We start from the raw sequence: 27,884 nt of genomic DNA, 5'->3' as shown, positions 1-27,884 counted from the left end.
ATTATGGACTATATATCATGTAACCTTAATGCATGACTATATTTGGTAACACTTCATTGTACAGGTCTGCAGATTTCATGGTAATTAGGTGATAATTAGCAAGTAACCTATTTGAAATTTCTTTGGAATTACTGCCAAATTACCCCCAATATTTACCTCAAAATTGATCAAAAATTACTTTATTATAAATGTAATAATTATATGCTAAAATAGTATATAGTCGTTAAAATAGGGCCCTTAGGCGCTGCTCTTCATCAGAGGTGGAAAACTAATAGAAGACTCTTCTGATCAGGCACAAATCTCACCATTTATGTGACTTATTGTCAACACAGATGTAACCTGGTAGCTGATGTAATGATTCAGGGAGTTTTTTTTAAAGAAATTTCAAATTTGCTAATTATGATCTATTTACCAGCAGACATGGAAATAAAGCATATCAATTCCCTTTGTATTCTTTTCCTGGAAATGTATTAAATAAATGATCAGCTATTGAGAAATAGCGGAATATGAATATTAAATAATGTTTATAATAAAGTAATTTTCAATAAATGTATAGGTAAATATTGGAGGTAATTTGGCAGTAATTCCAAAGAAATTTCAAATACTTGCTAATTATCACCTAATTGCCATGCAATTTGTGGACCTGTAAAATGAATACAGAATATATTTAATTTAGGCTTTAGAATTGATTTAAAAAAAATTATATTTCTTAACCCTCCTATTATCTTTGGGGTCAATTTGACCCCATTCAATGTTTAATGTCTCTAAATAAATGATTGACATAATTTTTTTTGCTTCATATTTAATGACTTTTCCTAATTTAATGGGGACAACTGGGTAAACATAAAATTAAAATGATGATATGTTTTCAATGTCCTGTACACATGCTGTACGCATCGGTGTTCTTTGGGGTCAATTTGACCCCAGGCTGTTTTAGCTGTATAAAACATATAAGAAATATCAACATTTTACACACATTTGTTTTGGATGATATTGAGGTCACTATAACATGCAACTTTATAATCTTCAAAAAGCTTTAGGGCCCTAACCTAACATAACCATAACTGTAGTAGTGCGAGAACCACTGATAGTTCACACGACATGGGAGAGGGGAAACATCATTCTCGCGAGAACTTTGATATTTCTCCACGCTTTGGGGGCGGCAAAATATGGTTCTCGTGAAGATATTGATTTTATTTAAAGGGCTATTTAGGTAGTCAACAAACAAACATAAAGTACCTGACACATAAACTTGGGTAACAATTTTAATTATTATCATTTTCTGGAGGTTTAAATTGCTGGGGTCAAATTGACCCCAAGGATAAAAGATGTTAGTAAATTTGAAGGTAACAGGAGGGATAATATAAGGAAAACTGCCATGGTGCAGGTGACCTGAAATTTTCACCTGCCACAGCCAACATGTACCCTGTTATTTGACGAGAGTACGTTGACGAGAACTGCGTTGGAATCTCGCGTTATTTCAGTCATTGCGACGTCACTGGAGTGTTTTGGTCTTGAACACAACAGCTCTGTTTCGGTAGCATCGTTCAGTGAGTTAAAAGTGCTTTTTAACATCAACATTAACATTGAAGCTATTTATACTAGAAAGCTATCACTCTACACAGCACCCGCTCAAGTGGCTGACGCTATTCAACATTATTTTCCGGTAGTTTTTAGTTAAAACTTAACAACTAGGTGTAGCACAAAGCTAGTTAGCATGTAGCTTAGCATGAAGCTAACAAGCTAAAGGTTTGTTGACAGTTGACTGTCTGTCATCCTCTCGTTGGACAACAACTAAATACGACCTGAAGGTAAACGTCTGAAATACAAAACAGCATTTTCGTGCATCAATAAATACTAAGTTATTCGTTTATAAACGTCACTCAGAGAATGATGTCCCTAAGTTAACTAAAGCACTGTGTAAGTCTGTGTGCTTTCTTGATATAGATTCGTCATGTATGGCTGCATACTATATGTTAAGATTTGCTCACCTGTTGAAGAAAGGACTCCCCAAAAAACAAGTCTGGACAAAACCAAATAACACCTCAATCGTGGTGTCAGCTCAAGTTGTATTGTAAGTATACATTTAGTGTCTTTTTTATGTTTAAACTGCCAAGAGACTACCACACATCAGTGCTATGTTTTGCATATTTTTATTGATGGTTGCAAGAAAAAATAATCACTATTAACTGGATGAAGACTCCCACAATTGCTCAATGGTTACAAAAAGTCAAACAGGTGTTCATGATGGAATATATGACTGCCCAGGTACAACTGAAATTACCTATTTTTAAAAGGAGATGGATGTTAGTTATAGAATACCTTAGTCAGGAATCCTGTATTTAATTGTCTTTGATGTATAGTTTTTGTAGGTATATATGTGGGTGGATGTGTGTCCACTCCATCCATATGTGGCGTTACTTTGTTTTTTTTGTACATGTGTGTCAGGTGAGGCGTAGTCTCAAGGCGGTTTTGTTTTGTGATGATTAATTGCCTGTTAATTTTTATTAATGGCAATAAAGTTTAAAAAAAAACTGCCAAGAGACTCTCTCAAAATAATACGAACATGTGTGCTTTCCCCTTTTGTAGAATGACTGCGCTGACAGACTTTGAACCTTTAGCAAAGAGACTCAGGGTTGAAATCAGTGCCCCAACGTCCCCTTCATCTCCTCTCCAAGGTAATTTAGCTATTTTCTGCCAGAGTATATGTCAAACAAGTCATTGGCATACGTATCTCCCTCTTTGTAAATCAATTATTTTTTTTATTCTTCAAAACAACACAGAGACGAAGATGGATACACGACCAAAGACTGGAGCAGATAGTTTGCGAGGTGTAAAAACGAAAGGTAACCATCAAAGAACCGGCCCCAGACTGCAACAGAAGTTAAGAAATACTCTAGACCGATGGTTGGTTAAGCCCCAAAAAAATGCAAGTACAAACGAAGTGTGTCAAACCCAAGAGGATGCAGAGATGGCCGATGATGGTGGCATTCAAAGCACCTCAGCTCAGGCTCTGGACTGCCAAAATGCTCAAAAGCCTTCTCTGTCTGACTCGGATGAAGAAACCCAACTTTTGACATCACAAGAGCTGGATGAAGAAGACACACCTGTGTCACCAGCTTCCAAGGATTCTGGAGGAAGTAGGTTAATGCAGACACTGTCCCACAATTATGGTGGATTAGAGACAGAAGAAGTAGAGACATGCTCAGCAAGCTCAGAGGGCTCTGTCAAACATCATACCAAAATAACAGACTTCTTTTCAGGGACGTCATCACCAGGTTTACCTGTGAGACGGGGCAGGCCAGAGATGTCTCCAGATTCAGACAAGGAAAGTACCTCTGCTGTTGTCAAGCCTGATGTCAAATGGCTGGGGACGCCAATCAGTGAACTAAAGAGAATGCCTGAATGTGGCGGACCGCTTCCTCCGCTGAAGGATGTTCCTGGCCAGCACACTGTGATGATAAGGGTTTGAGCAATTCTTCCTTGTTTATACTGTTCACAGCACTTAAGGTGGTTATGTTATAGAAGCATGCAGTAATTTAATTGGTCATCCCAATATCTTTGCAGGTTTCTGAGTCAGCTTATTTCAGCAATAGTTTGTACAATAAGGGGGTATTTTTATGAGGTGTTTCAGAATAATATAAGCATGCAAGGCAAAGTTTTAACATGCAACAACATGATCTTTAATATGATGATTGTTCCTTGAGTTTCTCACATATCTATATTTTATTGTCAACAGGAGCATTTGGTTTGCACACAAGTACTGTATGTACTAATGCTACTTGTTTTCATTCTCTCCCATTGACAGACAGACCTTCTTCAGAATGGTAAATTTCCTGTTCCATATCCTGCTAAGTTTAGGGATACCTGGGACGATGTCCATGTCAAGATGCCCTGTTCCAGTCGCAACCTGTTTCCTGTACAGGATGAGGTGATGGTCCAAGTGTTTATATCAGTATAAAAAACAATTGTAGTAACTGATTATGTTAAAAAGATATAGAAATGGCACATTGAAATATGTGCTGCTTTTAATTGCACACCTGTGGTTCATGGGTCACATAAACGGTGCAATCACATGATATGCCTGACTGAAGGCATATTCTGTCTATTATTGTTACTAATGATGATTATATGATGAGCACTGAGATATTTAATTTTATAAATATTTAAATATCACTTTAGGTAAGACTGTCAAGAGTTACACATAATGATACTTATCCATCCACATTCACTTTTCACGTCTTTAATTTGCATGTGCATGAGTGAAACACAAATGATGGTACGGTATTTATTAAATGAAGAAACAAAATCACTGCAAGAAACATGCACAACAACACACCATTAATATTCTTTGCATATGACAAGCTGAACTGAATTCACCCTGCAGAGACCTAATAACAAAATTTGTTCTCCTACAGAAAACACTAGAACTGCAGAATAAGAGTCGGTGGGAGCTGATCAAGGAGACTTTAAACAACAAATTAACAAGTCAACTCGAGTTGAAGGCAAGTTTCACATCCTCCTTCGCATGTCCTTTTATTGTTAAATCCTAATTTATTTCACTTCGTAAAATGAGGGGCATAGTGCACTGTAGTTGTCGTTACTAGACTACGCCACTAGATGGCGTCCTAAGCCCAGAAACTGAGAAGCACACAGTCTCTCAGAATTTTGCTATTTTGACGATATGTTGTTTTAATACACATTTAGTAATTCTGATTTAAAATGACGATTCAGATTCATTTTGTTTCTTAAATTTATGTGATTATTGAATTTGTTTGTTACAGAATGCAATATTGAAATACAATGCCTCACAGGCCAAGAAATGGGACTTCAACGCATTACGTTTGTACTGCAATAAGGTAAACAATATAAACATCTGTTATGATTACTGATCTGAGAGTGATTGGATTAATACTGGCATGCAGACATGTAGACACAGATGGGCACACATGTTGGAAGATGTTGGAGGGATAACTGTATAGTCGACTAATGAAACATCAACTGTCCAATCATGATACTTAATTGCCCGACAGAAGGCATCATAAACCAGTTGTTGGTGCTTCTCACAGAGCTCGGGTCAAAGAAAGTACAGATGTCTCATTAGTTAGTGAGGATAATATCTTCAGTTTGTGGAAGACTCAGTGATACGGATGTCTCATTTGACACCAGATTAGATTTAGCTTGGTATAACCAGTATTTAAGTGGCATTGTGAATCAATATCGATAGGTAAGCCTACTTATGCAGCAATTTGTCTTGTGTTTGTTTCTCTACTACTTAAACAGTCAATAATTCACACAGTACATACAATATAATGAGCCTGTCGTACAATAATTGAGAGTTGAAAATACATATTTTTAAAGTAAATACTTGGCTAAGTGTCAGAATAAAGTTTTGTGAAAAGGTTTGTCCTGTATTGTTACAAGGCTTTCTCAAGCATTGTGTGTGCGTTTTTGCAGTTAATAGCATGCAATTCATTTGTACATATTTTATCTTCTTGTGCTGTCTGGACGTCTGGCTGTTTGGAGATCTGAAGCTCCGATTATTAGGTTGTTTTTTTAAAGGTCTTTATGTGACTTTTATTTATTTATTTTATTACTGTTCCCAGCTGTCTCATTTTCTTTACAGGCCAAGGGTAAAATAGGCCTGAGTTGCATCATGATGGCCAGACCACTGTTGGTTTATCGGTTGTTGCTCAGAGTTGTCAGTGTCTTCTCCAGCCTCGTTTGGAGGCCATCCATCATCCTTTGTCTTGATGCGCTCTGCGTCATCCTGTGTAGAGAATCAGGGAGGGCTGTACTACTGTCTGGCTCATCAAAGCGGTCGGGAATCTTCATTTTGGAGAAATGGGCCGTGTTGTGACTTGAGTGTTTGATATAAGAAACCCTGAGCCTGTAAGACGAGACACATAATAGGCTTTATTTTCCTTATAGTAAGGGAGCACTCGTCCACTTGGTGCTCCATGGCATCATCTAGAATACACCAACTGCATGTTTTTATGATTTCTCACATCTCAGGAAAGAAGTACATGTAACGCTTTTTTCCATGAATGCCAGTTTGTCAAATGTGTTTCTGTCATTTTGTACAAGAGCAGTAATGGATTCCTCACGGGGGAATGTTGCAGCCCTTCAGAGGCAAAGTGGGAGTCTGGAGAAATAATTTAATCTTTTGCCAAAAGGTCATGTTTAGTAACTTGTCAGGAATGAAAACGGCTGACATTACATCCCAGAGAACACTTTACTCCAGCCTTGTACAGTTGAATCAATTGCGTGCCACATGTATGTCATAAATCACGTCCGAATGGGAATGTTATTAGATAAGATCGGAACATGTTGAGAGGCTTTTGCCGTAGGCCCAAGTTGTGTTGTTGTGGTTGGATTTGAATTGTGTCAAGTCTACTAGGATGGCAAAATTTGATTTTGTCAGACTGGAAAATGTCCAGTTCCATAAAATGTATTAAAATAGAGTTGGATTTGAAGTAGGGGTGTTGCGATACACTGGTATTGACGATAATCGGGATATTTAAAAATGAAATAGTGATATAATGTTAATGATACACATATGATAATATTGTGTAAATAATGCAGCACCTCTTAAATAATTGTATATATACAGTAACCCTCTCGCTCCACCTCTCTACACTCATATTTTGAGTGTAATTCATTTGGCAAAAAGAGACCAAACGCACATTAAAAGTTAAAGATGAATTCGACTGACTTTTATATAGGTATCACGACAAAAACCTAATCGTGAATTCTTTTAGCCATGACAATCGTGTTGTGAAAATGTGTATCGTGACAGCCCTAAGTTGAAGTGACATAAATTGTAGCTTACATCAATCACTCTCTGTTTTGTTGATTGAAGTGAAGATGGTCTGTCGGAATCATTGATTATTGGTAGTTCGGTTAACACTGTAAATCTTATATATTGACCGTAAAATAGCGAAAATGAAAAGCGATACAATGGTGTTTCATGTTAGATACTTTCAAGTAACTCTTTAGAGCCGCCTGTGTCATTGTAGCTCACACAAAATACATTTGTTTTATTTATGCTCTATATTATTGCAATGTTGACACACACAGTTACTCTTAACAAAGCCTGTTTATTGCTTCTGTCCCTTACAGAATTTATTCACAGCTCGACAATAAATCTGTGTTTTAACAGTCTAATATGCAGAATGGGTGGTAGCAATATCTTTAATATATTGATAGAAAGCAGCTCATATATCCCACAGGAGAATATAGTGTCGGCATTTAACTTTAATTTAATTTTAAAAGCCAATCACGGAGGATCCTACATGTTTGATTTATTTCCAATGCAACACACAGGCAACATGGACACTCAGTTTTCACTTTGTTACTCTTCCCCTGGAGATGCTGGATTGGAGACACTGGAGCAGACTTATTTTGAGTGTCAGAGAAAAGTAGACATGAATGGCACAGAGTGACGGGCCGGGCGCCCTCATTGAATATTCATCTCAACACACACACACCTCATGAATAACTGAAAAGCTGTTGACGGACAGCATTGGGTTTTTGTCAATTTCTCTCTCTCCAGCTCTCTCTGTTGTATTTACGGTTATGAGCACGCAAGTCTTTTATTTTTACACGGTCACACGTCCACAGACGCAGTCAAGCAGATTGCTTTATTGCTGCTCGGACCTGCGGGGAATAGGAACAACAGGAGCATCAGGAGTTGTTGTTAAATCTGTATGAGAGCTCTGGTTGTCTCACTGCCCGCACCCCCGCATCTCGCTTGATTACTTTGTCAGTCTGGTGTGATGTACAGACCTGTATCAAGTCATACAGAGTGTTAGTTCGGTTGATTTGATGCACTGCCTTGTGCTGATTTAAAGAGCTTGGCTTCTACTACCTCAGCTATATCCACCGCCGCGCCCTGTCAGCCGCCTTCATTTATTACGCCCATAGGAGCAGTTTATGATGTCAACCAGGTCATTACTTATGACAGTGTTTAGTCAGGCTTCCTTTGCTATAATATAAATATCCTTTGCTAAATCACAAGTCAAGGCTCCTTGTCCTGGGAACACGCTGTCCTTTCTGTTTCAAATGCATTTGCATCTCTTCCAGGAAGACTGTTTAATCAGCTGGCATGACCGCGCAACCTTGATGAAATTGCTCTGTGATTGATCATTCTGGCATTTTGTAGCCAATATGGGTGTAAATCTGGGTAGTATGTATTGTCTAAGATCCATTAGTGCACTTAAGCACTGTTGTGGAGTCATGGATGATTGGCATTTTGCTTTAGTAAAGCAAGATGTATTGTAATGATATTCAGGCTGTTTTACATCTGCATGCACAGTATTGTAGGTTGGATAGTGGAATTTTACTCATTTCTTAAAAAAGAGGGTTTTGCCATTTGATGTTCTATATTTCTTATAAGTCAAATATTTGTCTCCGTAAAATTCTCAACATTTTGATATGTATCAGAGTCGTTAATTTGATCTGCCCTCTATCTGTCCTAATCAACACAAACAGCTAATAGTGTCACAGCTGAGTTTTGTGGCAAAAACAACAAACATAAACAGATCTCTTGCTCTCTCCAAGGTCCTGGAGCCTGATGCTGCTGAACATCTGTTTGGCTCCCTGCTGCCAGACATGGTGCAATTAGCACTGAGAGCATCTGAGCTCTGTACCAAGGTAACAGCCATCACTAACCAACAGACACCGACTCACTGGTCCGCGACACAGTGGATCACCGCAGCTGGTTGATCCCAAAGGTCACGACATGACAAATATCTTGTGAAATAGTAGAAAAAAATGGTGAGGTGGGGTCAAGGCACGTAACTGTTGATGGTCATTTGTCCAAGGTTTTATTGTCCTGTTTGGTGTGTGTGGATGATGGAGAGCAAGGTGTGTATGCAGCAGAAAAAGTCTCATTAAAATTATTTTTTGTGCATTAATTTGGCCAAGCAGCCAATTGTTTAATTTTAGTTTTATATCTGTATGTTAAATGTATTTCTAGTTTGATGAATTAAACACTGAAAAGTGGCTCACACAAGTAAAAACATTACCTTAGCAAGGAAGTTTGATCTAAAACAGCATTTAGTGATGCAAACACGTGAGTAGCGTAGAAAGTTTATGTGTTACAGTGTAAGAGTTAATTTCTGTCCCCTATATTACATTTTGTAATTAGTTATTTTCCAATACAATACTTTTTTTTTAATGGATAGAAAATTAGCTAGTCTAAAATTGATCTAAAAATCTATTAATTCTCTTGAAAGCTGGTCTGTGTTTGAGGAGGAGAGATGAAGAGATTAATACTTAAGTAAACTGAATGTGCTCTTACATTTCTGATCTTCTACATCATAAAACCTTGTTAAATATTATGCAAAATAAATAGAATCCATCATATCCATCGTGAGTGCTGTATTGTTCCTAAATTGGTCATTTTCAAACATTTTTGTCATGTAACTTGTAGCCAAACAAACATTTTTCCTGTTGGTCTTGACTCAATAAAACAAGCTCTCCCCATTGTCATGACAGAATTGCTTATACAGATGCACTGTTTATTTATAAACCCATAGCCTTTATTAGGAGTATGGATCTCTTGTGAGCAAAGATGGACGTTGATTGTGATTATGGTTGATTCAAGAAGCACCGAGTGGTGCCAAATTAGAACATTCATGCAACATACTTCAATGCCTCGTTTGTCAAATTGTCAAAGCAAATTATTTTGACCTTCCTCAGTCGTACCTCTGTTCCTCCTCTAGCCGATACCCCTCCTCAAGGAAGGCATGGACCACTCCATCACCATGTCTCAGGAGCAGGTGGCATGTCTGCTCGCCAACGCCTTCTTCTGCACCTTCCCCCGACGCAACTCCAGAAGGAACGAGTACCGCAACTACCCAGACATCAACTTCTCCAGGTAACGATGGGATGTGGTAGTTTCATACGTGAAGTTTAAAGTTACACAATCAGTTTGTAAAATGATGCTGCTGTGACAACTAGTTTAATTTCCATGAGGGGGCACTACTGTATACGTTTTCCTCATTAATCATTTTATCTTCCGGCTGGAAACATTTACATTGTACATAGATATAATAATACATAAGAGTATTTTGATCAGAGACTGATCACTCTGGCGTATTTACATTCTGATCTGACATATGTCACCTTTTATAAATGTTTAATCACATTTTAAAGCACAGTGCAGACATTTCTTTTACTCTGCAATGCTTACCACAACTATTTGTTGGTCATTCTATCTTTCTCTTGCACTTTTACCAGAAAAATAGGTACCTTTTTGTATGTGTAGTTCAGAGCCAAACCTTTTCCTTCAAACGTCTCAGATATATAAATAGAGGAGGGCAGGAGGGTCATTTTTTAATCCCTGCAAGCTTTCACAGTGGAGATCAGTCTGCAGATCTCTGCTCAGTCTTGTCCCCCATCTCTGTTGGCATCACGGTGTAATTACCTAAATGGAGGAGGGAATTAGATTAACATTGACTCAGATGGCTGCTTTTGACAATGGAGAAGGCCATTGGCTGTTTTGCAGAAGGCTGTAACAGAGTTCAACTGCATCAGTATTTCATTCACATAAAGGTTTTTGCTGTGATTTGAATGGAAAACCATGAGTAATCCTTTTAGCCTGCCGCTAAAAATGGTCCTGAATCACCAATTTGGTGCGAGCCAGCTTTGAAAAATGTGTTGGCTTTTTTATTCATTAATTTATTTTATTACTTTTGGTAAAGTTCTGTCGGTTTCAAACTCTTTTTTTCTGCATTTTCACTTCACAGGAATAGATAGAAGAAATAAAAAATAAAGCTGTTTATCCTCAGATTTTCTTTTATCTTAATGCAGACTTCTTTTTGGCATTGAGATAAAGCTATTAAGACTGTTTTTTTTGGCTAGATTGAATGTTGGCGCTGTCATTCAAAGTATTCTTCAGAAGCAAACTTAATTTATTATTATATTTCCAGGCTGGGTTTTCCTGCTTTTTAAGAAATATTTTCTTGTGCTGATGATGCAGAAACCCAGCTGTTAAACATAGTGTAGTCACTTATACCCTTTTCCTGAGTTACATCAGAGGTTTTTCACATCTGTGGGGGGTATATTGATGTTATATAATTGTGTATTAATTCTCTATTCCCCAGAGAACATACTGCAATATGTTACTAAAAGCCTGCTCTCACTAGTGGCTAGCTTATGTCAAAGACATTTGCCCTGAGGACTACACGACGCACGATTGTTTCTAGGGGCCAAACTGACAAAAAAAATACAAATGAATGCAGGAGCTGACTTGGATGAATGTGTTTCTCAGCCCCTGAAGGGCTCTCAGTGCATCAAGCTTTTGTCGTTATTTCATTTCGCTCACACTTTCTCTTTATTTATGGTTCTTTATAGAGTTTGTTTGAGACGAAGATGGTGGGCTTAAAGTGCACTCAAACCCGCCCATTGCACCTCGCTACCAGCAGCTTTGTGTGTGTGCGGTTGTGTGTTATTTTTCAGGGGGATTGACCTTTTTGCCTCCTGAGGACTCTGTTGCTTAAAAGGGACACAGGGCTTCTTAATGTACCCCGAAGGAGGGAGCCCTGTTTCCCTCTCTGTTCCGTTTTTTTGTGTGAGTGCTGTGAAGTGGCACACGAGTGTGACTCCGTGATGGCAAGCCTGGGGCAACTCCATTGTCGTAACAGCGAAGGAACTCCTACATAATCGGCTAGTGACTGAAAGGGAAGCTGAGTGAGAGATGAACCAATTCATATCAAAAGTTAAAGCATGACTGAACTCACATGGCCAAAGTGGAGGTCTTGTGTCTCGACAGCACTGGAGAGTCATTTTTTCCTGGTCTTCGCTTTAGTTGTTTAACCACTGAAAGAGTTGGTGGTTGGCTGTGATGCCATGTATGACCTAAAAGTGTGCTTCATTTTTTAGAAGAAGAAGAACATAAAGTATATCAAGAACTGAATTAAATTCATATTCTCTTCTTGCCTTCAGACTGTTTGAGGGGTCCTCTTCAAGGAAGATTGAGAAGCTGAAAACCCTGATGTGCTATTTTAAAAGTTTCACCAAGCAAAGTAGGTGTTCACATGTCAAATTTTGCAGCAATACGTTGTTATTGATGTAACGTACAATACAATATTGAATATTTCTTACTTCCCTTTTTTGTTTTTCAGAGCCGGATGGACTTGTAACATTCACCAGAAAAAGCTTGGATAAACCTCTGAATTGGAAAAGGTGTAGTGTATTGACCATAGACTATATATAGATGGATGACATGTCTCCACTTTCTCCCACTGTACAAATTGTACAAAAGTCTGCACAGTAGTGATCGGGGGGCTGGAGCCGCGGTATCAACGTCCCGCCCAAACTAATCACGAGCCGAGCACGGCCACAGCTTGTTAGCGTGAGCCACCTAGCCGTTATGTTAGCACCACAGTAGCTGTTTGGCTAGAAAGACACAACAACTAATCATAATATCTCTATAACTACATTTCTGATCAAATTCACACATTTTCTATTACACAGACTCGTGACGATTGTGGAAAGTTAAAGATACATCCCTCTCGTACATTTCAGAGCCTCCGGCTGTGACTGCTTCACACAGAGCAGCTGTCAATCGCCATGTCTCATCCCCTTTTTATAGCATCAAATAACTAATTAAAACCAAACTTATCTGAAAAACAAACATTTGAGCGCACATCAGCATGATACAAACTATCTAAAATGACAGAAACCATCTTTGGGAACAATTTATTTGACGTGTACTTTGACTTTTTAGTTTGGCCCATCCGCTAACATGTGGGTGGCGGGATTTATGACATATACTGCAACCAGCCACCAGGGGGCGATCAAGATGTTTTGGCTTCACTTTTGGGGAGCTGTCATGTCGTTCATCTTTTTATACAGACTGTATAGTATTGTAGACACTGTAATCAAAGAAAAATAGTATTACTGTAGTAGTTGTAATATGTCAATAACCTGCCCAGGGACTATAGATATAAATAAGCTCTCTAGCTAACTCTGGCACATTTACATTATCCCTGGTAAATAAATATATAAATAAAAGATTAAAAAAAATGTTGCAGCTTGCTAAATCCAGTAGATTGTTTGGAAGCAAGCAAGGATCCATTGTCTCAACTGCATCAATAACTGGAAAACATCCCTCATTCTTTGTGTTTCAGCTCACAGACTCCGCTCACAAAGCTCCACATCACTTGTGAAGGGACCATTGAGGATGATGGTTATGGAATGCTTCAGGTAAGACGCAGAGCAGGAGAAGTATACCAGTAATGTGCACTTAGAGGGACTTTATAGGGAATCCTATTCTTTGGCTTGAAGGAGCTCTTAGTTTGAGGAATACTCCACCTTGTGCTTGGTCCCTATCCTCCTTTCCCTTTGTTGTAGTCCGTCACTGAGCCACCATATTCTGGAGTCTTTCACCCAGAATGCTTACTACTGCTGAAAAGGCCTTTGAGGGAGCCCGTGACACGTCGGAGGGAGTGTGTGCTGGGACTGGGGTCGAGGCCTCTGAGCCTCCTCTGCTCTCTGTGTCGGCCGTGCTTCCTGTACACTGTCAGGACGGCCCGCTTTGCCTTTCACCTTTTGTTTGCCTCCAGTTGCCACAAGCTGACAGTTGATGTGCACACATGACCAGCTCCGGGGCACGCCGCGGCCCGGATTGATGGATGCTCTGCTGGGCTAGGGGTGGGGGTGGGGGGGATGCTGACAGCCTGTCAAAGGAGACTTTGGAGGCTGGCTCGCTGTCCCAGAGTTGAGTGACCAGTTTGGGGAGATCTGCTCTCCGACTGCTGCTCGCCCCTTTGCAGCCTCTTCTTGGGGGTTGTGACGGGGTTGGTCTGTAGGCCAATGAGTGCCAACTGTCAGTCCCGAAATTTGATTATGTGTTCCACATGGCTGCTTTCCGACTAAAACAATGAGTCTGTGTCTGAGCTGAAACGATGAGACGTGTATTTTCAAGGGCTGTCAAAGTTAACGCGATAATAACGCGTTAATGCAAATTCGTTTTAACGGCACTAATTTATTTAACGCATTAACGCAATTGATCTTTCGGAGGTTGTAGCTTGTAGCAGAGTGAAGATACTGTTATCATATGAAACTACAAAACCTAAGGAATCCATTGGTACCAACCGTTTCATACTAGCTGGTTGTGAAGGAGGCTAAATAATGCTCCAAACTTATGCTAAATTTTGGCAAGGAAAAACTGGCATGGCCATTTTCAAAGGGGTCCTTTGACCTCTGACCTCAAGATATGTGAATGAAAATGGGTTGTATGGGTACCCACGAGTCTCCCCTTTACAGATATGCCCACTTTATGAAAATCACATGCAGTTTGGGGCAAGTCATAGTCAAGTCAGCACACTGACACACTGACAGCTGTTGTTGCCTGTTGGGCTTCAGTTTGCCATGTTATGATTTCAGCATTTTTTTATGCTAAATGCAGTACCTGTGAGGGTTTCTGGACAATATCTGTCATTGTTTTGTGTTGTTAATTGATTTCCAATAATAGATTATACATACATTTACATAAAGCAAGCATATTTTCCCCCTTCCATGTTGATAAGAATATTAAATACTTGACAAATCTCCCTTTAAGGTGCATTTCTAACAGATAAAAAATGTGCAATTAATTTGTGATTAATCATGGACAATCATGCGATTAAATATTTTAATTGACTGACAGCCCTAGTATTTTCTTTTGAATCATAAACAGATGAAACATAAAAGTCAGTGTCACTCATAGATCTGCCCAAAAACCTGAAAGAACACAAGCAGCAAGATATATCACAAGCATCAGTCAGCAGTCAATTTAGCAGCATGTTGTGACTGGAGGGAGATGTTTACTTTGGACCGTAGGACCGCTCTCTTGTTTTTCATATTTGCTACTGGCAGCAGCACACCTAAGTGCTGCTCCTGGGGAGAGCTCATTTTGGCATAGGGGGACAGATGTCTGAGTAATGCCAGCACCTCCGGCCACCTTTCCCAATCAGCTTGTCAGGGATTCTGTCACAAATAAAAGAAAAAGGGCCGAGACCCTTTCATGAAGTGTTTTCCTCTTGTTGTCCGTGTTTGGTAACCTATACATATCACAGTCAAAGAAAATGTTTAGATATAAGAATATGTGCACGTGACTGCAAAGGGCATGGATGCTCTAAACTCAGCAGCCTTTTGTCTTGATTTGCAGGTGGATTTTGCCAATCAGTTTGTCGGAGGAGGAGTCACCAGTTCCGGTCTCGTCCAGGAGGAAATCCGTTTCCTGATCAACCCCGAGCTCATTGTCTCTCGCCTCTTCACTGAAGCCCTGAATCATAATGAATGTCTGATCATCACAGGTCAGTGATCAAAAACTCTCCCACACCTTTTTATAAAAACAAAAATCAGTTATTCATGAGTTAGTCCGTTGATCCAGATCAGATCAATAATGCCCTTGGGTTCACTTTTCTCACACTTGACCTATAACTTGACAAGAGGAAACATTGTAGGCGTTTGTTGTCACACACAGCATGAAGTACACACCTTCAATTTACCCCATCCTGGCTCAGCGAGAGGCTAAAGGATGTTTGTGGCAATCGCCCTGTTTTCTGCATCTGTCCTTATCACATGTTCCCTTTTGATTGGCTGCGTATGGGAGAGTCGCATCAGTCGGGAGTCATAGATTGGGCTGTCCTGATTGCTCTGTTGGAGTCTTTCTGTTGAGTGATTCCCACTGACTGTACTTCAGGATTGAGTGGTTGCAACAAACAAGGTTGGGACAGGCCAGTAGACCTAGTAACAAGAGCTAGCAGCAGGTGGCTGATGGCTCTTGTCAATTTTTTCCTCTTTTTTCTTATCTGTCTAATACTGTTTGTCTAGACTGTTGTAGCTGCTTGATTGCGTTTGATGAAGAGGTTAGAAAACGTATGTTATGTAATATAGTAATAGCTTATTAAAACTGATGGTAATCCAGTTGCCATTCTACAACAAGAAATATAATTTACTGTAAATCAGGAATCTATGGATTACAAATCATGAGTACTTATTTTAATAGATCTAGCGAGCCTTTCATGTTTACACCAAATGGCAGAGATATTAGCTGCTAATTGGTCACCAAGTCCTGATTATATTAGAGATATTTGTGAATTGAAAAAGTACATTTTAATAAATGCAAGTCCATGACGTGAACCACTGTTACAACACACATACCCACCGCCCATAAATAGATTAACTGCTTCAACATTGCATTAACAAGTGTGTTGTATTAGAGCAGGAAGTGAAGCAACAGAGCCTCCGCCCTCCTGATCAGCAATCATACCGCTGCATCAGGTCTTCTCGCCATGGCGGAGTCACCTTCAGACTTCTTGCCGGCCATCTCTCCCTCGCCTCCACTTACGCCACTTAACTTTATTACTAGGGCCCAGAATTAATTATAGCTGGAGGACCTGCCCAAGACCTGCTCCGCTAATGGACTCTTCCATTCCATCATCTTTATTAAACCCTGCCCGTATCTCTTGTCCCTCCGTTGTAAAAAGCCGAGTCCAAGCCTTAGCTGAATTGTGGCCCTGTGGTAAATCACATCCCCCCCGTGATACGTTTTGGCATACAGTAGAGAAGCTAATGGATCTTACCTCTGCACTGAAATTTGCCAAAGTGCCCAGGCTTAATTTAATTCTCCGTGATTGCTAGATATGTGGCTGCCATCGGGGCGGTCAAAAGTCTAAACAGCATCAAGGAGAAGTCACATGATTCATTGATGCCAGCACTGACCAGAAAATGTGCTGCAAGCAGGAGATATAGAGACATTTTTCTTGACTCAGCACAAAATGTTAAATAATATTTAATGTTATTCTTATTGTAGACAGCTATGCATTTTTTATAGGTGAGAAACCATGTTATCCTCGTTTGTTCACACGCAGATCTTGACAGTTATACCGTACTAAAACTTCCTCAGTTGCCCACTTTTTCCTCGACATGGCAATGAGATGCGCCTCTGACCTTTTACAGTCTCTTGTCCACCGCAAATATGAGACACTTTGTTTTGATGTATTTACACATGAAAGAAACAACCTTCAGGAACATCGTGAACTATACCTGCTGACTTTTATGCAACCTATTTGCTATTTAGGAACAATTTGTAATAACCAGACACATCGTTCACTGGCGAAGATTGATCTGCTTTCCACTTCAAATCATTTTTGAATGACAAACGGGTTGCATAAAAAATTCAAAATCATAATTGTTCCTGAAGGTTGTTCCTTTCAAACGCAAATATGGTTGATCCTAGAGTTTGATATTCTTGGAGGACCAGTAAAGGTCAGGTGTATGCATAGCTAACAGTAGGCCATCTAGTTTTACGGCGGGAGTGTTCAACATTATCAGCTACGCAAACGTCTGTCTGTGAACTTTCTAACATCGCTAGAGTATTTTTGAAATATTCTTAAAGTAACTCATCGTTTTCTTTTTTTATCCAAATTTGTAATTATTTAATGTGTTTTTACCAACATACTTTCAGTTGTAGCTACTCAGTGGGCTTGTTGTATTGGTTTGATAAACTTTAGTATATTATGGAACTGTTTAATTAAACCCCGTTTCGACCGTAGGAACTTTCCCCTGGAACTAGGAACCTTTTGAGGAACTCGTTTGCGTTTTGACTGCAGGGACCATTTTAGACCCAAATTAGGTTCCAGGGCCTTTTTACCCCCCAAAAAGGCCCTGATTTGGGGGTAGTACTTTCTGAAAGTACAGGAACTTTCGGGGTGGAGTTTGCAGGGATGACCGTCACTCATTGGTGAAACACACTCACAGCGCCGCTACTTCAACTGTACCGCTACATTCATAAAACAAGGAGGTACTTTAGTATCAATTTAGGACCATTTTAGGATGAGGGGAGAGCTTGTTTCTTGTTTGTTAACATTGAAAGTAAAATTAGGCTCTGCCGTTGGCTTCCCGAGAGAAAAAGAGAGAGCTTGCGCAAGTGAGAAAGACGCTCTTAGTTTCATGTTCCTCCTCTGCATTTCATTCGGGCAGCTGTGGCTCTGAGGTAGAGTGGGTCGTCCAACAATCGGAAGGTTGGCTCGGCGGTATGATCCCCGGCTCCTCTGGTCACATGTCGAAGTGTCCCTGAACAAGATACTTAACCCCAATTTGCTCGCAAAGGCTGTGCACACGTTGTGTGAATGAGTATTTAGATTCGATCCTTATGGGCAGGTTGGCACCTTGCGTGGCAGCCTCTGTCATCAGTGTATAAATGTGTGTGTGAATGCTGACATGTAGTGTAAAGCGCTTTGAGTGGTCGGAAGACTAGACAGGTGCAATATACTGTAACATGCGAGTCGATTTACTATTCATTCATTACATCCAACATGCATCAATAAATACTATGCAGCAGTAAATGCCATCACAGTGAGACGAAAACGTTTATTTCTTCTCAACGTGTTCAGATGAAACGGGTGGGTACATTGACATTCCGCTGCAGAGTGTGTTTTTACAGCTGCGACCACCAGCAGCCCTCGTCACACGTCATGTTGCTTTTTCATACGTCAGCGGATTAATTTGCATAATCTTCGCAGGTCATTAGACGGTTATCAAAACGCAGACAACAATGGGCTGAAGGAACCTTTTAGTTCCTTGAAAAGGAAGTAGCACTTCTTGGTAGAAACCCGGTTTTAGTGTACATTTTTCCAACTCAGTTCTTATTCGCCAGTTGGCTGTTGTAATGCATTAGTCAAACTTTAAAGCGGTCAGCAGAATATTTATGACATACCCCACCCACGTAAGGATTGCCACACTCGACATTGTGGTATTGAACAACGCAAATCAGCAGTTATCTTCTGAGTGAAGGTATTTCACTGTGCCGTTATCTATTTCTGCCAGTTTACTGTCCAGAAGTCTGATGAACCAGAAGACTATACAGCTTGGCACAGACATTACCTCTTTTTTTGTCCATAAATTGTCCTAAATTGAGCTCTCAGTTTAGTGATTTGAATGTTCATATGCTCTCAGATTGGTGCAAGTGGAGATGTCCGTCTGTGGCCAGTAGTCGGATTGTAAAAAGGCTGTGGTTGTATGACTTAGCTGAAAAAGTAAATACAATGTTAAGAGTGTTATATTGCCCTTTCTGCTTCTTGCTCATCTGAGTTTGTTTAATGGTATACTGGTGAACTAGATTAGGTACTTCAGTGTCTTATTCAGGCAGTAATTGTGCTTATTACTTAAAAAAGTGAGAGGCAGGCTGATTATTAGTGAAATGTCTGTCAAGTGGAGAGCGCTCTAGAGATTCCCGCCCCCCCTTTGTGCACCTCCTAATACCTGCTGACCAAGTCCCCACTACTAATCACTTGGTTTATTCACTTTGGAGCATGAAGCATCTCAGCGAGTGCTCTCGACAGCCAGGTACTAATGAGCGCTAATGAATGGGAAGTTAATTTGTGGCCTCATTTGTTTGACTGTGCTGTTGCCTCCCCACCCTCCGCTCCCCCCCTTTTACTGGTGTTGAGTGTTCCCCTGTGGGCTGGCGGTCACTCGCTGCTTCTCACGTCGTTTCAAGGGGGGTAATAACTTGACCTTCCTCTTGTCAGGAGACAGCTGCTCCTATTTCATCCGATTACATCAGGCAGAATCACTACAGACACACCCCCTGAAAGCCTTTTGTTATTCTAATGAATTTAAAAAGCAATTTGTGTTATTGGATGTCTATGCCAACATTTCAAAGAGTAACCAGTTGCAGATGATTCCTTTTTCTTTGCGTTTTTACTGTTTATTTATTATTTGATTGTTTATATGAATGTATATTTTAAAATATTTAGATGCGTTTGCCACACGTTCTTTTTAGGATCATTTATCCACCACTTATAGTATATGAATGAGTCATATCAGCATTTATAATTATGTTGAATGAAAAACATATTGATTATAGCAGCATGAGTATTATTACACCATAAAACTTAAAGGTGCTAAATTTGAAATTCAGAGCATTAATATAGCGGCAAAGAACTGTTTGCAATGTAAAGATATAGGTGAATAATGTCTACCTGAGCAGAGAATGAAGTCGCTCTCCCTCTGTGTTAACGTTGATAACGCTGTCCTGACCCACGGCGTCGTCATGGAAGCGTAAAGCCTTGGTTATACTTTCTGCAAGGCTGGTCGCACAGACATGAGCTGACGCAGAACTTTTACACTCCTTGCGGGTTTCTCCTTACAGCAAACCGACATTCTTAAAGCTACTCAGAGTTCTCCATTTTCTCCGATCGTCTGCGGCCGCAGTGTTAAAAAATGTTGGATGTGCGCGGACAGGTGAAAAACCTGCTGCACGGAACCCCCACAAGGGGCCGTGTCTGATGGTGTGATGTCATTTTGGCCGTATGGACCCTTGCGGATGCGTCAAGCATAAATCACCCTCCGGTTCTCCCACAGGTTAACACTGTCAGCACTGTTGCTATTGTTTGCACTGTTTATGTTGTTAGCATCGTTAGCTACTAGCTGTTGGCTCAGCCATCGCCATGTAGTGACAATCATGGATTTGCTCTGAATTTTGAATTTAGCACCTTTAAACCATTTTTTAATTTAGCATGATTCGTGGCTAAACAGGATTTTATATGCCTAGTAAGGTAACACAGTGTAATCATACCTACCTTTCAGCTTTGCCACCTAATTACGATTGGAACTATTCTTTAATTCAGACCATGTTTAAAAATCAAGCTAAATGTGCTAATGCTTTGCAGTGGTTTTACTAATGTCCCTCTTTGTTTTTACCAGGTACGCAGCAGTACAGTAAATACACAGGTTATGCTCAGACCTACCAGTGGAGTGGCAGCCACCAGGACACAACTCCAAGGTATTTATTGAACCTAGTTGCCTTTAAGACCTTTAAATGCTTAAATAATAACAAAATGCTATGTTTGACCTCTTTGTTACAATAATTTTTTGCTCGTTTTTCGGTCGGTCCATCACCTTGGTCCAGACTGAAATATCTCAACAACTATTGGATGGACTGTATTCGAAATTTGTACAGTCATTCATGTTCCCCAGAAGAAGAATCAATTTGGATCCTATAGTGCCAACATACGTTTGACCTAAAATATGGTACAGAAAGGCCTCCCTCAGGATGAATTTTAAGAAATTTGGTGATCCCCTGACCTTTCTCCTAGCGCCTTCATCATCATGTAAAATCTAGACGGGATTTCTGTCTGTTTTATCGGCTTTATATTGTGGAACTTCCTATTTCCGTCTTGGACTTAGCTACAAGAAATGATTGCCTAATTTCACTACGTGTACATGAAATAGTACAAAATTTGTATGATTTGTTTCAGAGACGGCTGGCAGAGAAGATGCACAGAGATCGTGGCCATCGATGCGCTGCAGTTCAGGAACTTCCTTGAACAGTTTCAACCAGCGAGATTCAACCGAGAACTCAACAAGGTTATCTTTTCTTTTTTTTATTTTAATCTGTATTTCCTGCTTGCTTTCTTTGAGTGTTTGTGTTTCTTTCTCTTGTCTTTCTGCTAAGTGTCTTCGCTCTGCATGTCACAAAACATGAATGATAGGTTGTGCCTTTGTAAAAAAAAAAAATGTGTGAACAAAAACAAAACATTGTGTCAGCTCATTGGAAAATGGGTATTAGTAACTGTATGGTGAGTGCTGCTGTAAGTGCTTTTATTTTTTGTAGTGTGTACAGTTTGTATAATTTATGGCAGTGGAAGTTTGGGGGCAATCTACCACTGCTCTTTGATCTTCCATAGTCATGTATTTTTAACAGTATACGGCTGCAGTCATGTTATGTTTTAACTTTATAGAAAGACGAAGTCCCTCCCCGTCCGCCCCATGGGACCTTATTTCGGAAAAAATATTTATGGTAATCAACGGCAAGAGACAAATAATTTTTTGATCCTGTTTGAATTGCACCATGAATTTTCCAAAATAAGGTCCCACGGGGTCCACTGGAAGGGGCGGGACTTGGCACAGCTTTAATGACTTTTTATGTCAATCCATTTGGTTGATAATTGGGAAACAGTCTCATATCAAATGTCAGCTGAGATGACATTGACTCATGTTTACTTTTCTTGCGGTAAATATTTGAATTAAAGATGTGTCTTATGTATGTAATACAGACTGATGGATTGTCATATTTGTAGAGAATATGCTTAATCTTAATCATTACACACTGTCCATTAGGCCCAGAATGAATTTCAATGAACATAATTGACCTCAGGGCGATTAATCTCAATTATTACATTTACATCAAAGATTTTTTAAAATAGGAATCCTTCCATGTGTGCAGTCTTCCCAGTCAGAGATGTCTGTCCGTAATAGAAAATCAAGATGTTGATGTTGTCAAGTCAGAAAGCACGGAGGAGTTTGACAGCTCTGACAACGGCGTGAAGAATGCACCAACATGTAGATCAATCCTGTTTCGAATATTGTTCAGCTATCTGTCACATCTGCCCTTTCACAGGAAGAATTTATGACTGGTCAGGGAGAGTGTGGGCGCTCACAATTCATTTTCACTATTCACCTCAAATCCAATGTGAAAATTAATGTCCTGAGCTCCTTCAGATCTTTCATTTAACATCTAGAAATTATTTCTCATGTAACACACATTCCACCTGACATGTTGTCATGTCAAATGCTCTCGTTCATGCACATTGGTTTAGTCCGTAGTGTGCAATTATTGATATGTAAAACCCACGCTAGTTTCACACCATTTGCAGTTGAATTGAGGGAATAGGTGTGAAATGACATGTTGCGAAATGACACAACGTTAGAAATGTATGTTCGGCCAGGCCACCCAACCTTTACGTGTTCATGCATCGAATGACGTGTCAAGCACAGGCCTACAGGCAAATGGAATTACTTTGCTGCTTTCCATTTATGTCTGTTAGTATGGAGACGTTCTGTCGGCCTGGTTCTTATAAAACATACCAGTGATCTGGAACAATGAGGCGACCCCGAGACCCGAGGCTCATCAGAGCTGGTTCCGCCTTTTATGTTACCAAATGACATAATACGACTTGATGTAGAATGTCATCTAAAGAAAAACCTGGTTCATTCACAATTGTGATGACGGAAGGGCTTTGCTTATCATGAGGCAATGGTGGTATCTGAAAATAGGGAGGCACCGATCTGACTTTTTCAGTCCCGATACAATACCTGGGCTTTGGGCCGATACCGAACACCGATCCGATACCAATGTTTAATTAATAAGCTGTATGCCTCACTGTGTGGAAGATCAGACATCAGACTTGACTTAAAGAGATAGTTCAGGTGTTTTTAAGTGGGGTAGTATGAGGTACTTATCCATAGTCAGTGTATTACCTACAGTAGATGACAGTCGGCACACCCCCAGTTTGGAGAAACTATCAAGCAGGGTCAAAAAATGAATGAATAAAAACTAATGAATATTATTTTATGCCAGAGATTCACACACATTCGCACCAGAGGGGTGAATTATTCAGTTTTCAATTTCCTGAGAATTAAAAGTAAAATTAAAAGTAGGCCTATTTAACATAAAAATGATGTTGCAGTGTAATTATTATTTTGTTATTTTCATTCTTTAAAAGTCACCAGAATGCAGGACTTAAGTTTTTCTGGGGGAGGACCCCTACACCCCCTCGCTTTGGTTTTGAAATCCTTCCTATTTCACAGGTCTCAAGTTTGGCAAGTATGGTCTGCTACAGAACACTTGTCCTGTCATATCAAATTGTGTTTTTCTTTTACATCTTCTCTCCTAATATGTTGTTGTTGATCTTCCCTTTGCTCTGTCTTCATTTAGGCCTACTGTGGCTTTGCTCGCCCTGAGGAACAAAGCCAGAACCTTGCGGCAGTGGCTACAGGGAACTGGGGCTGCGGTGTTTTTGGAGGTGACACACGTCTGAAAGGTGAGCACTGACGTCAGTAGGTCTCGCGGAGAAACGTGCTCAGATCATCTTCGTGCAATTGGCAGTCTAAGCGGGCTCTCTTCCCGGATATAACAGAATAAATTTCAGCTTGAAAGGCTCCAGCAGATCAGCGTGGGCATCCATTTGTCTTCCGGGAATGCGTTCATTTAGTTAAGGCCTATTCGTCGCCTTCCTTCTATTGATCAAATGACAAAGTTAATATGTTTCATTAATAGTGAAATTGATCGCCTGCTCGAGTCCATCAATCCGTTACAGCTTTCTGTCTCAGCCTTGTATCACTGTCACTGAGCAGGGAGCTCCAGGAGACTTTATACTAACCGTTTGCAGTAGGAGCTTCTTCTTTCTACCGGAATTGGAGCCGCTGTGCTTGCATACTATATACATACACATTTGTTAATTAGCTGTAGCAAGGTATAGCTCTCCATCGGCACAATCACCTACTGTCTGCTTAATGACATGCCTCCTGGGAAGAGCTTTGTAATTCAGATGCTGTTCTCCTCCTGTAGATACCTTCTGTGGCCTCAGATGGCCACCTATTTTTTAATTGTCAGATAATTCTCGGGAAAAGCAGTTGAAACGGAGCAGGGGAGGGAAACTGCTGAAGTGTAGATCTATTCAGCTTAGCCCTCTCCTGAAAATGTTGATTCAGTTATGCTCGTTAACTTTGCCACCATCCCAACCTTCATTAATCAGCAGACGTATTTCCAGTCTCTTAAAATATTCACAGCTCTCCGGGGCCAGACCTGGTCTCTCTTTGTAACTAATCCAGAGTTCTCAGTGGGGGTGAGACCTATTCCCCCCGATTACTTGCCTTTGACTGTACATGCCACAGAGGCTGCTGCTGCTGCACACTTTAAATGGTAACAGTGACTCTTCAGATCTCTGTTTATTTAAACTTTTCTGTATTTTTAAAGTAAGAAGATGAGAAAGTGTGAACAAACCTGTAAAAAAAAAAGCCTTAAAGAGGCTCAATGTAAGAATCAGAAATTGCTTGTTAACAGTGACACCTGTGGCCGTTAAATCAACGACAGTCGCCCTCCTGTTGTTCGCGCTTGTGCTCGCACTACGTAGATGCGAGCTAGCATCAAGCAAAACAGTGAGGCGACACACACGAGACTAAACGTGATTGACATGAACGTGATATATTTCACATGCTTGGCAGTAATGTTAATTTTGCCAGCTCGGGGTCCGTTTTGATACCCAAATCCAAACGAAGGTCCCTCCATGAATCAAAGGCCCGGCCGATGTTGATCCTAGTTTTCCCCTCGAGGTCGGTCACATTCCTGTTTTGCGAGACGGACTTCACTAGATATAACTTTGTTTTTTTGTGCTTCCATGGAGTTTCTGTTGGAGTCTGAATTGTGGTGGAGGCTGGCCGTTTGTTGCCGTTAGCCGTTAGTTGCACACTGTTACCCCTGTTCACATTAAAAGCAGTCTACAGGCTGATAGAGGAAACTGCAGAAGGTTTAATTTTTTAGGTTCGGTTACAACCTGTTCGCACATTGGCAATAAAAACAATTAAAAAATGTTTATACATGTAAAACCTTTTACAGTATACAGTCTCTTTAAAGGTAAAGTGTGTAGGATTTGGCGGTATCTAGTCCACTATCCGCTCACTCCTCCCTTTCCAGGACTGCGTTAACGTGAACCGCTGAGTTCTGGGCTACTGTAGAAACATGGAGGAGCAACATGGCGGTCTCCGTTAAAACTGCAGTGGGTAGAATTGGAGCAAATATGATTTTAAAAAAGTTAATTTTCATAAAACGGCCACTGTATCCTGACAGTAGTGTATGAGACAGGTAATCATGTGCCTCTGTGTCCTCCGGTGTCCTCCGGTGCTCCTAATGGCATCTGCAAGATTTCACAGACCGGAGAAAAACAAACCAATCAGTAATGAAACTGATTTTGTGCTGCTCTCACTGTCGAGGTTTAACACAGGTTTTATTTTCCTCCAGCTCTGCTCCAGATGCTGGCAGCTGCCGAGGCGGGTCGAGATGTGGCCTATTTCACCTTTGGTGACAGCCAGCTCATGACAGATGTCCACAAGATGCACTCTTTCCTAACTCAGAGGAAGATCAGTGTCGGTGAGGAAAACAACCACCATGCCTGCTTCCTGTTGATATGCAACTGTGTTGATGCCTTTTTCCTTTTAGATTTCACTGCCAAGGAATGAAATAATACCATGATTAATTATATTTTGGAATATTTCCTCTTGGGATTTTGTTGTAAACAGTGTGATCTCATGAAACAATGATATGGTTTATTATTACTCCTTAAAACTCACACTTTTTGCTTTCTGTGATATGAGATGAGATAACATACACAATCTCCTTGTCTCCGTCACAGGGGAGGTGTATGATCTCCTGGAACAGTACTACAGCTCAGTGTGCAAGAGCTGCCTCAGTCGGCGCCCTGACGTCAGCCTCTACTCGTTCATCTACCAACAGGTCGGCTCCTCCTTGGCGCCAGATGACTCCGACGATGGCTCGGCCAGACATCACGTCCCCGCAGACTGCCGTTAAGGTCAGGTGGCTGATGAGTCACCGCGCCTTATCTTCGGAAAAACGAAACAAAACCGAATTAAAACATTCTTCGTCTGCCCTTAGCTTTATTTTTTAGCTTAATGTTTTGTTAAGACAAACTTGATTAACAGTGGTGGATGTACCAAATGTGGTCCCCACCACTGGCAGCCGAAAATGACAATCTAGCATGCAGACCGGAACTGCAGAGGGTGATTAGTTACGACCCTGTCTGGCGCTGTGTTCATTTCACTGCTGCTGGTAATACGCCAATGGATTGAGCTTCAATACGACGCAATTGTGATTTTAATGGTGAAGCAAAGGTTGCCATCCATCTTCTGAGTTTGTCATGTTGCTTTTTTTTTTTACACCCACACATATCCAGCCTAATTGAATTGGCTGTCAGAAATCAAGTTAAAGGAAAAGAATAACAAGAACGGGGTTTTGGAGAGCTTGGAGCGCTCTCAGGAAAGCGGTTTGATTTAAAGAGCAGCCCGGCTCTTTCGGGAAATAATCTTTTACCTTCTGCATTCACAGCAAAACACTACTTACAATCACGGTTCTTTATGCGATACACACTCCAAAGAACCCATTTGCACTTAAAATATTGATTTGATTGGTTTGTTTCTGTATTTTACAACTAATTTCAGTGTGAATCTGTTATTTGATCTTAATAATTGCTTTGTAGCTGCACTTAAATGAAAAGTGAGAAGTTTTTTTTATACATCCTGAATAAAATCAGTTTAAAGTAAACGTAATATTCAAATGTTTTTATGTTTTATACTGAAGCACCATTTGAATAGAGCCACAAATGTCAGTCGTACATCTCGGAACAATCAGAATGAGGGCCTCTTGTCCCACGGATGTTTCTCTACAGCCCCTGCCATTTATCCTCTGCCAGCTATTGCTTCACCCTTTCACTCACAGTTTAATAAGGTCATACCTTTTATATAAACTGTACATGACACCTCATTAAGTAAAGAGTAGATCATAGAACATCCAGTCAGAGGCGAGAGTCGGGCAGTGGGGCTCCTGGGTGATTTCTCTCTCTGTCGGATGAAACGCCGCTTCATTTGCATCAAGGAGAAGCTGCTTGACGCGAGTCTCAGAGGTTTAACCTTTGGCACTTTGTATCCAGGTTTGATTTTGTGGTATTTGTGGACGTTTAAAGATAATCTTGGCACACAATACAATTTAACATATATGACACTGGGTTCACAATATTAAAACATTTAAAGTTGATATGTATATTAATTCCCTGTTTGATACTGATTGAATGATTTTAGAGGGAGTGTTTTGAAGTGGGGTTGTACGAACTACTTATCCATATTCAGTGTATTACATACAGTAGATGACGGTCGGCACGCCCCCAGTTTGTAGAAACAAACAGGAGTACCGACACAGGAGCAAAGCAATGTACTGCTGTGGACGGCGCCGGAAGAAAAACGTATTTTAGCCACCTAAAAGAAAGGCTCACTTAAAAAAAGTCAATATTAGTTTAAGTGTACGCTATATTTAG

General features: G+C 40.3%; 1 protein-coding gene across 2 annotated transcripts; it reads left to right on the top strand.

Annotated features, from left to right (window-relative positions):
- Positions 1–1,517: 1,517 nt before the first annotated feature.
- Positions 1,518–27,118, top strand: LOC119479516 (poly(ADP-ribose) glycohydrolase). Of its 2 annotated transcripts, XM_037755240.1 has the most exons (19): positions 1,518–1,811; positions 1,948–2,074; positions 2,590–2,678; positions 2,784–3,140; positions 3,264–3,466; positions 3,809–3,931; positions 4,419–4,505; positions 4,785–4,859; positions 8,563–8,655; positions 9,729–9,883; positions 11,953–12,032; positions 12,132–12,192; positions 13,140–13,215; positions 15,161–15,308; positions 20,707–20,785; positions 21,261–21,369; positions 23,720–23,825; positions 25,802–25,930; positions 26,193–27,118. In XM_037755240.1, exons 2-19 carry the CDS (start codon positions 1,959–1,961, stop codon positions 26,366–26,368), a joined length of 2,262 nt encoding a protein of 753 aa, XP_037611168.1. In that variant the 5' UTR covers positions 1,518–1,811; positions 1,948–1,958; the 3' UTR covers positions 26,369–27,118. The 2 variants fall into 2 exon arrangements, with proteins under 2 accessions (XP_037611168.1, XP_037611167.1); XM_037755239.1 differs by having other exon boundaries at positions 2,784–3,466.
- The last annotated feature ends 766 nt before the right edge of the window (positions 27,119–27,884 follow it).

The sequence above is a fragment of the Sebastes umbrosus genome, chromosome 20 (assembly GCF_015220745.1).
Source record: "Sebastes umbrosus isolate fSebUmb1 chromosome 20, fSebUmb1.pri, whole genome shotgun sequence".
NCBI lineage: Eukaryota > Metazoa > Chordata > Actinopteri > Perciformes > Sebastidae > Sebastes > Sebastes umbrosus.
Note: the sequence above shows the minus strand (reverse complement) of the source record. Positions and strands in the feature narration are given on the sequence as shown.

What these genes read in the sequence shown, in the direction of transcription:
- LOC119479516 (XM_037755239.1), top strand. Translation starts at nt 1,959, where the DNA reads ATGGCTGCATACTATATGTTAAGATTTGCTCACCTGTTGAAGAAAGGA. An exon ending in AAACCTCTGAATTGGAAAAG is followed by an intron (nt 12,193 to 13,139) that starts GTGTAGTGTATT and finishes TTTGTGTTTCAG; the next exon opens with CTCACAGACTCCGCTCACAA. An exon ending in CACCAGGACACAACTCCAAG is followed by an intron (nt 20,786 to 21,260) that starts GTATTTATTGAA and finishes GATTTGTTTCAG; the next exon opens with AGACGGCTGGCAGAGAAGAT.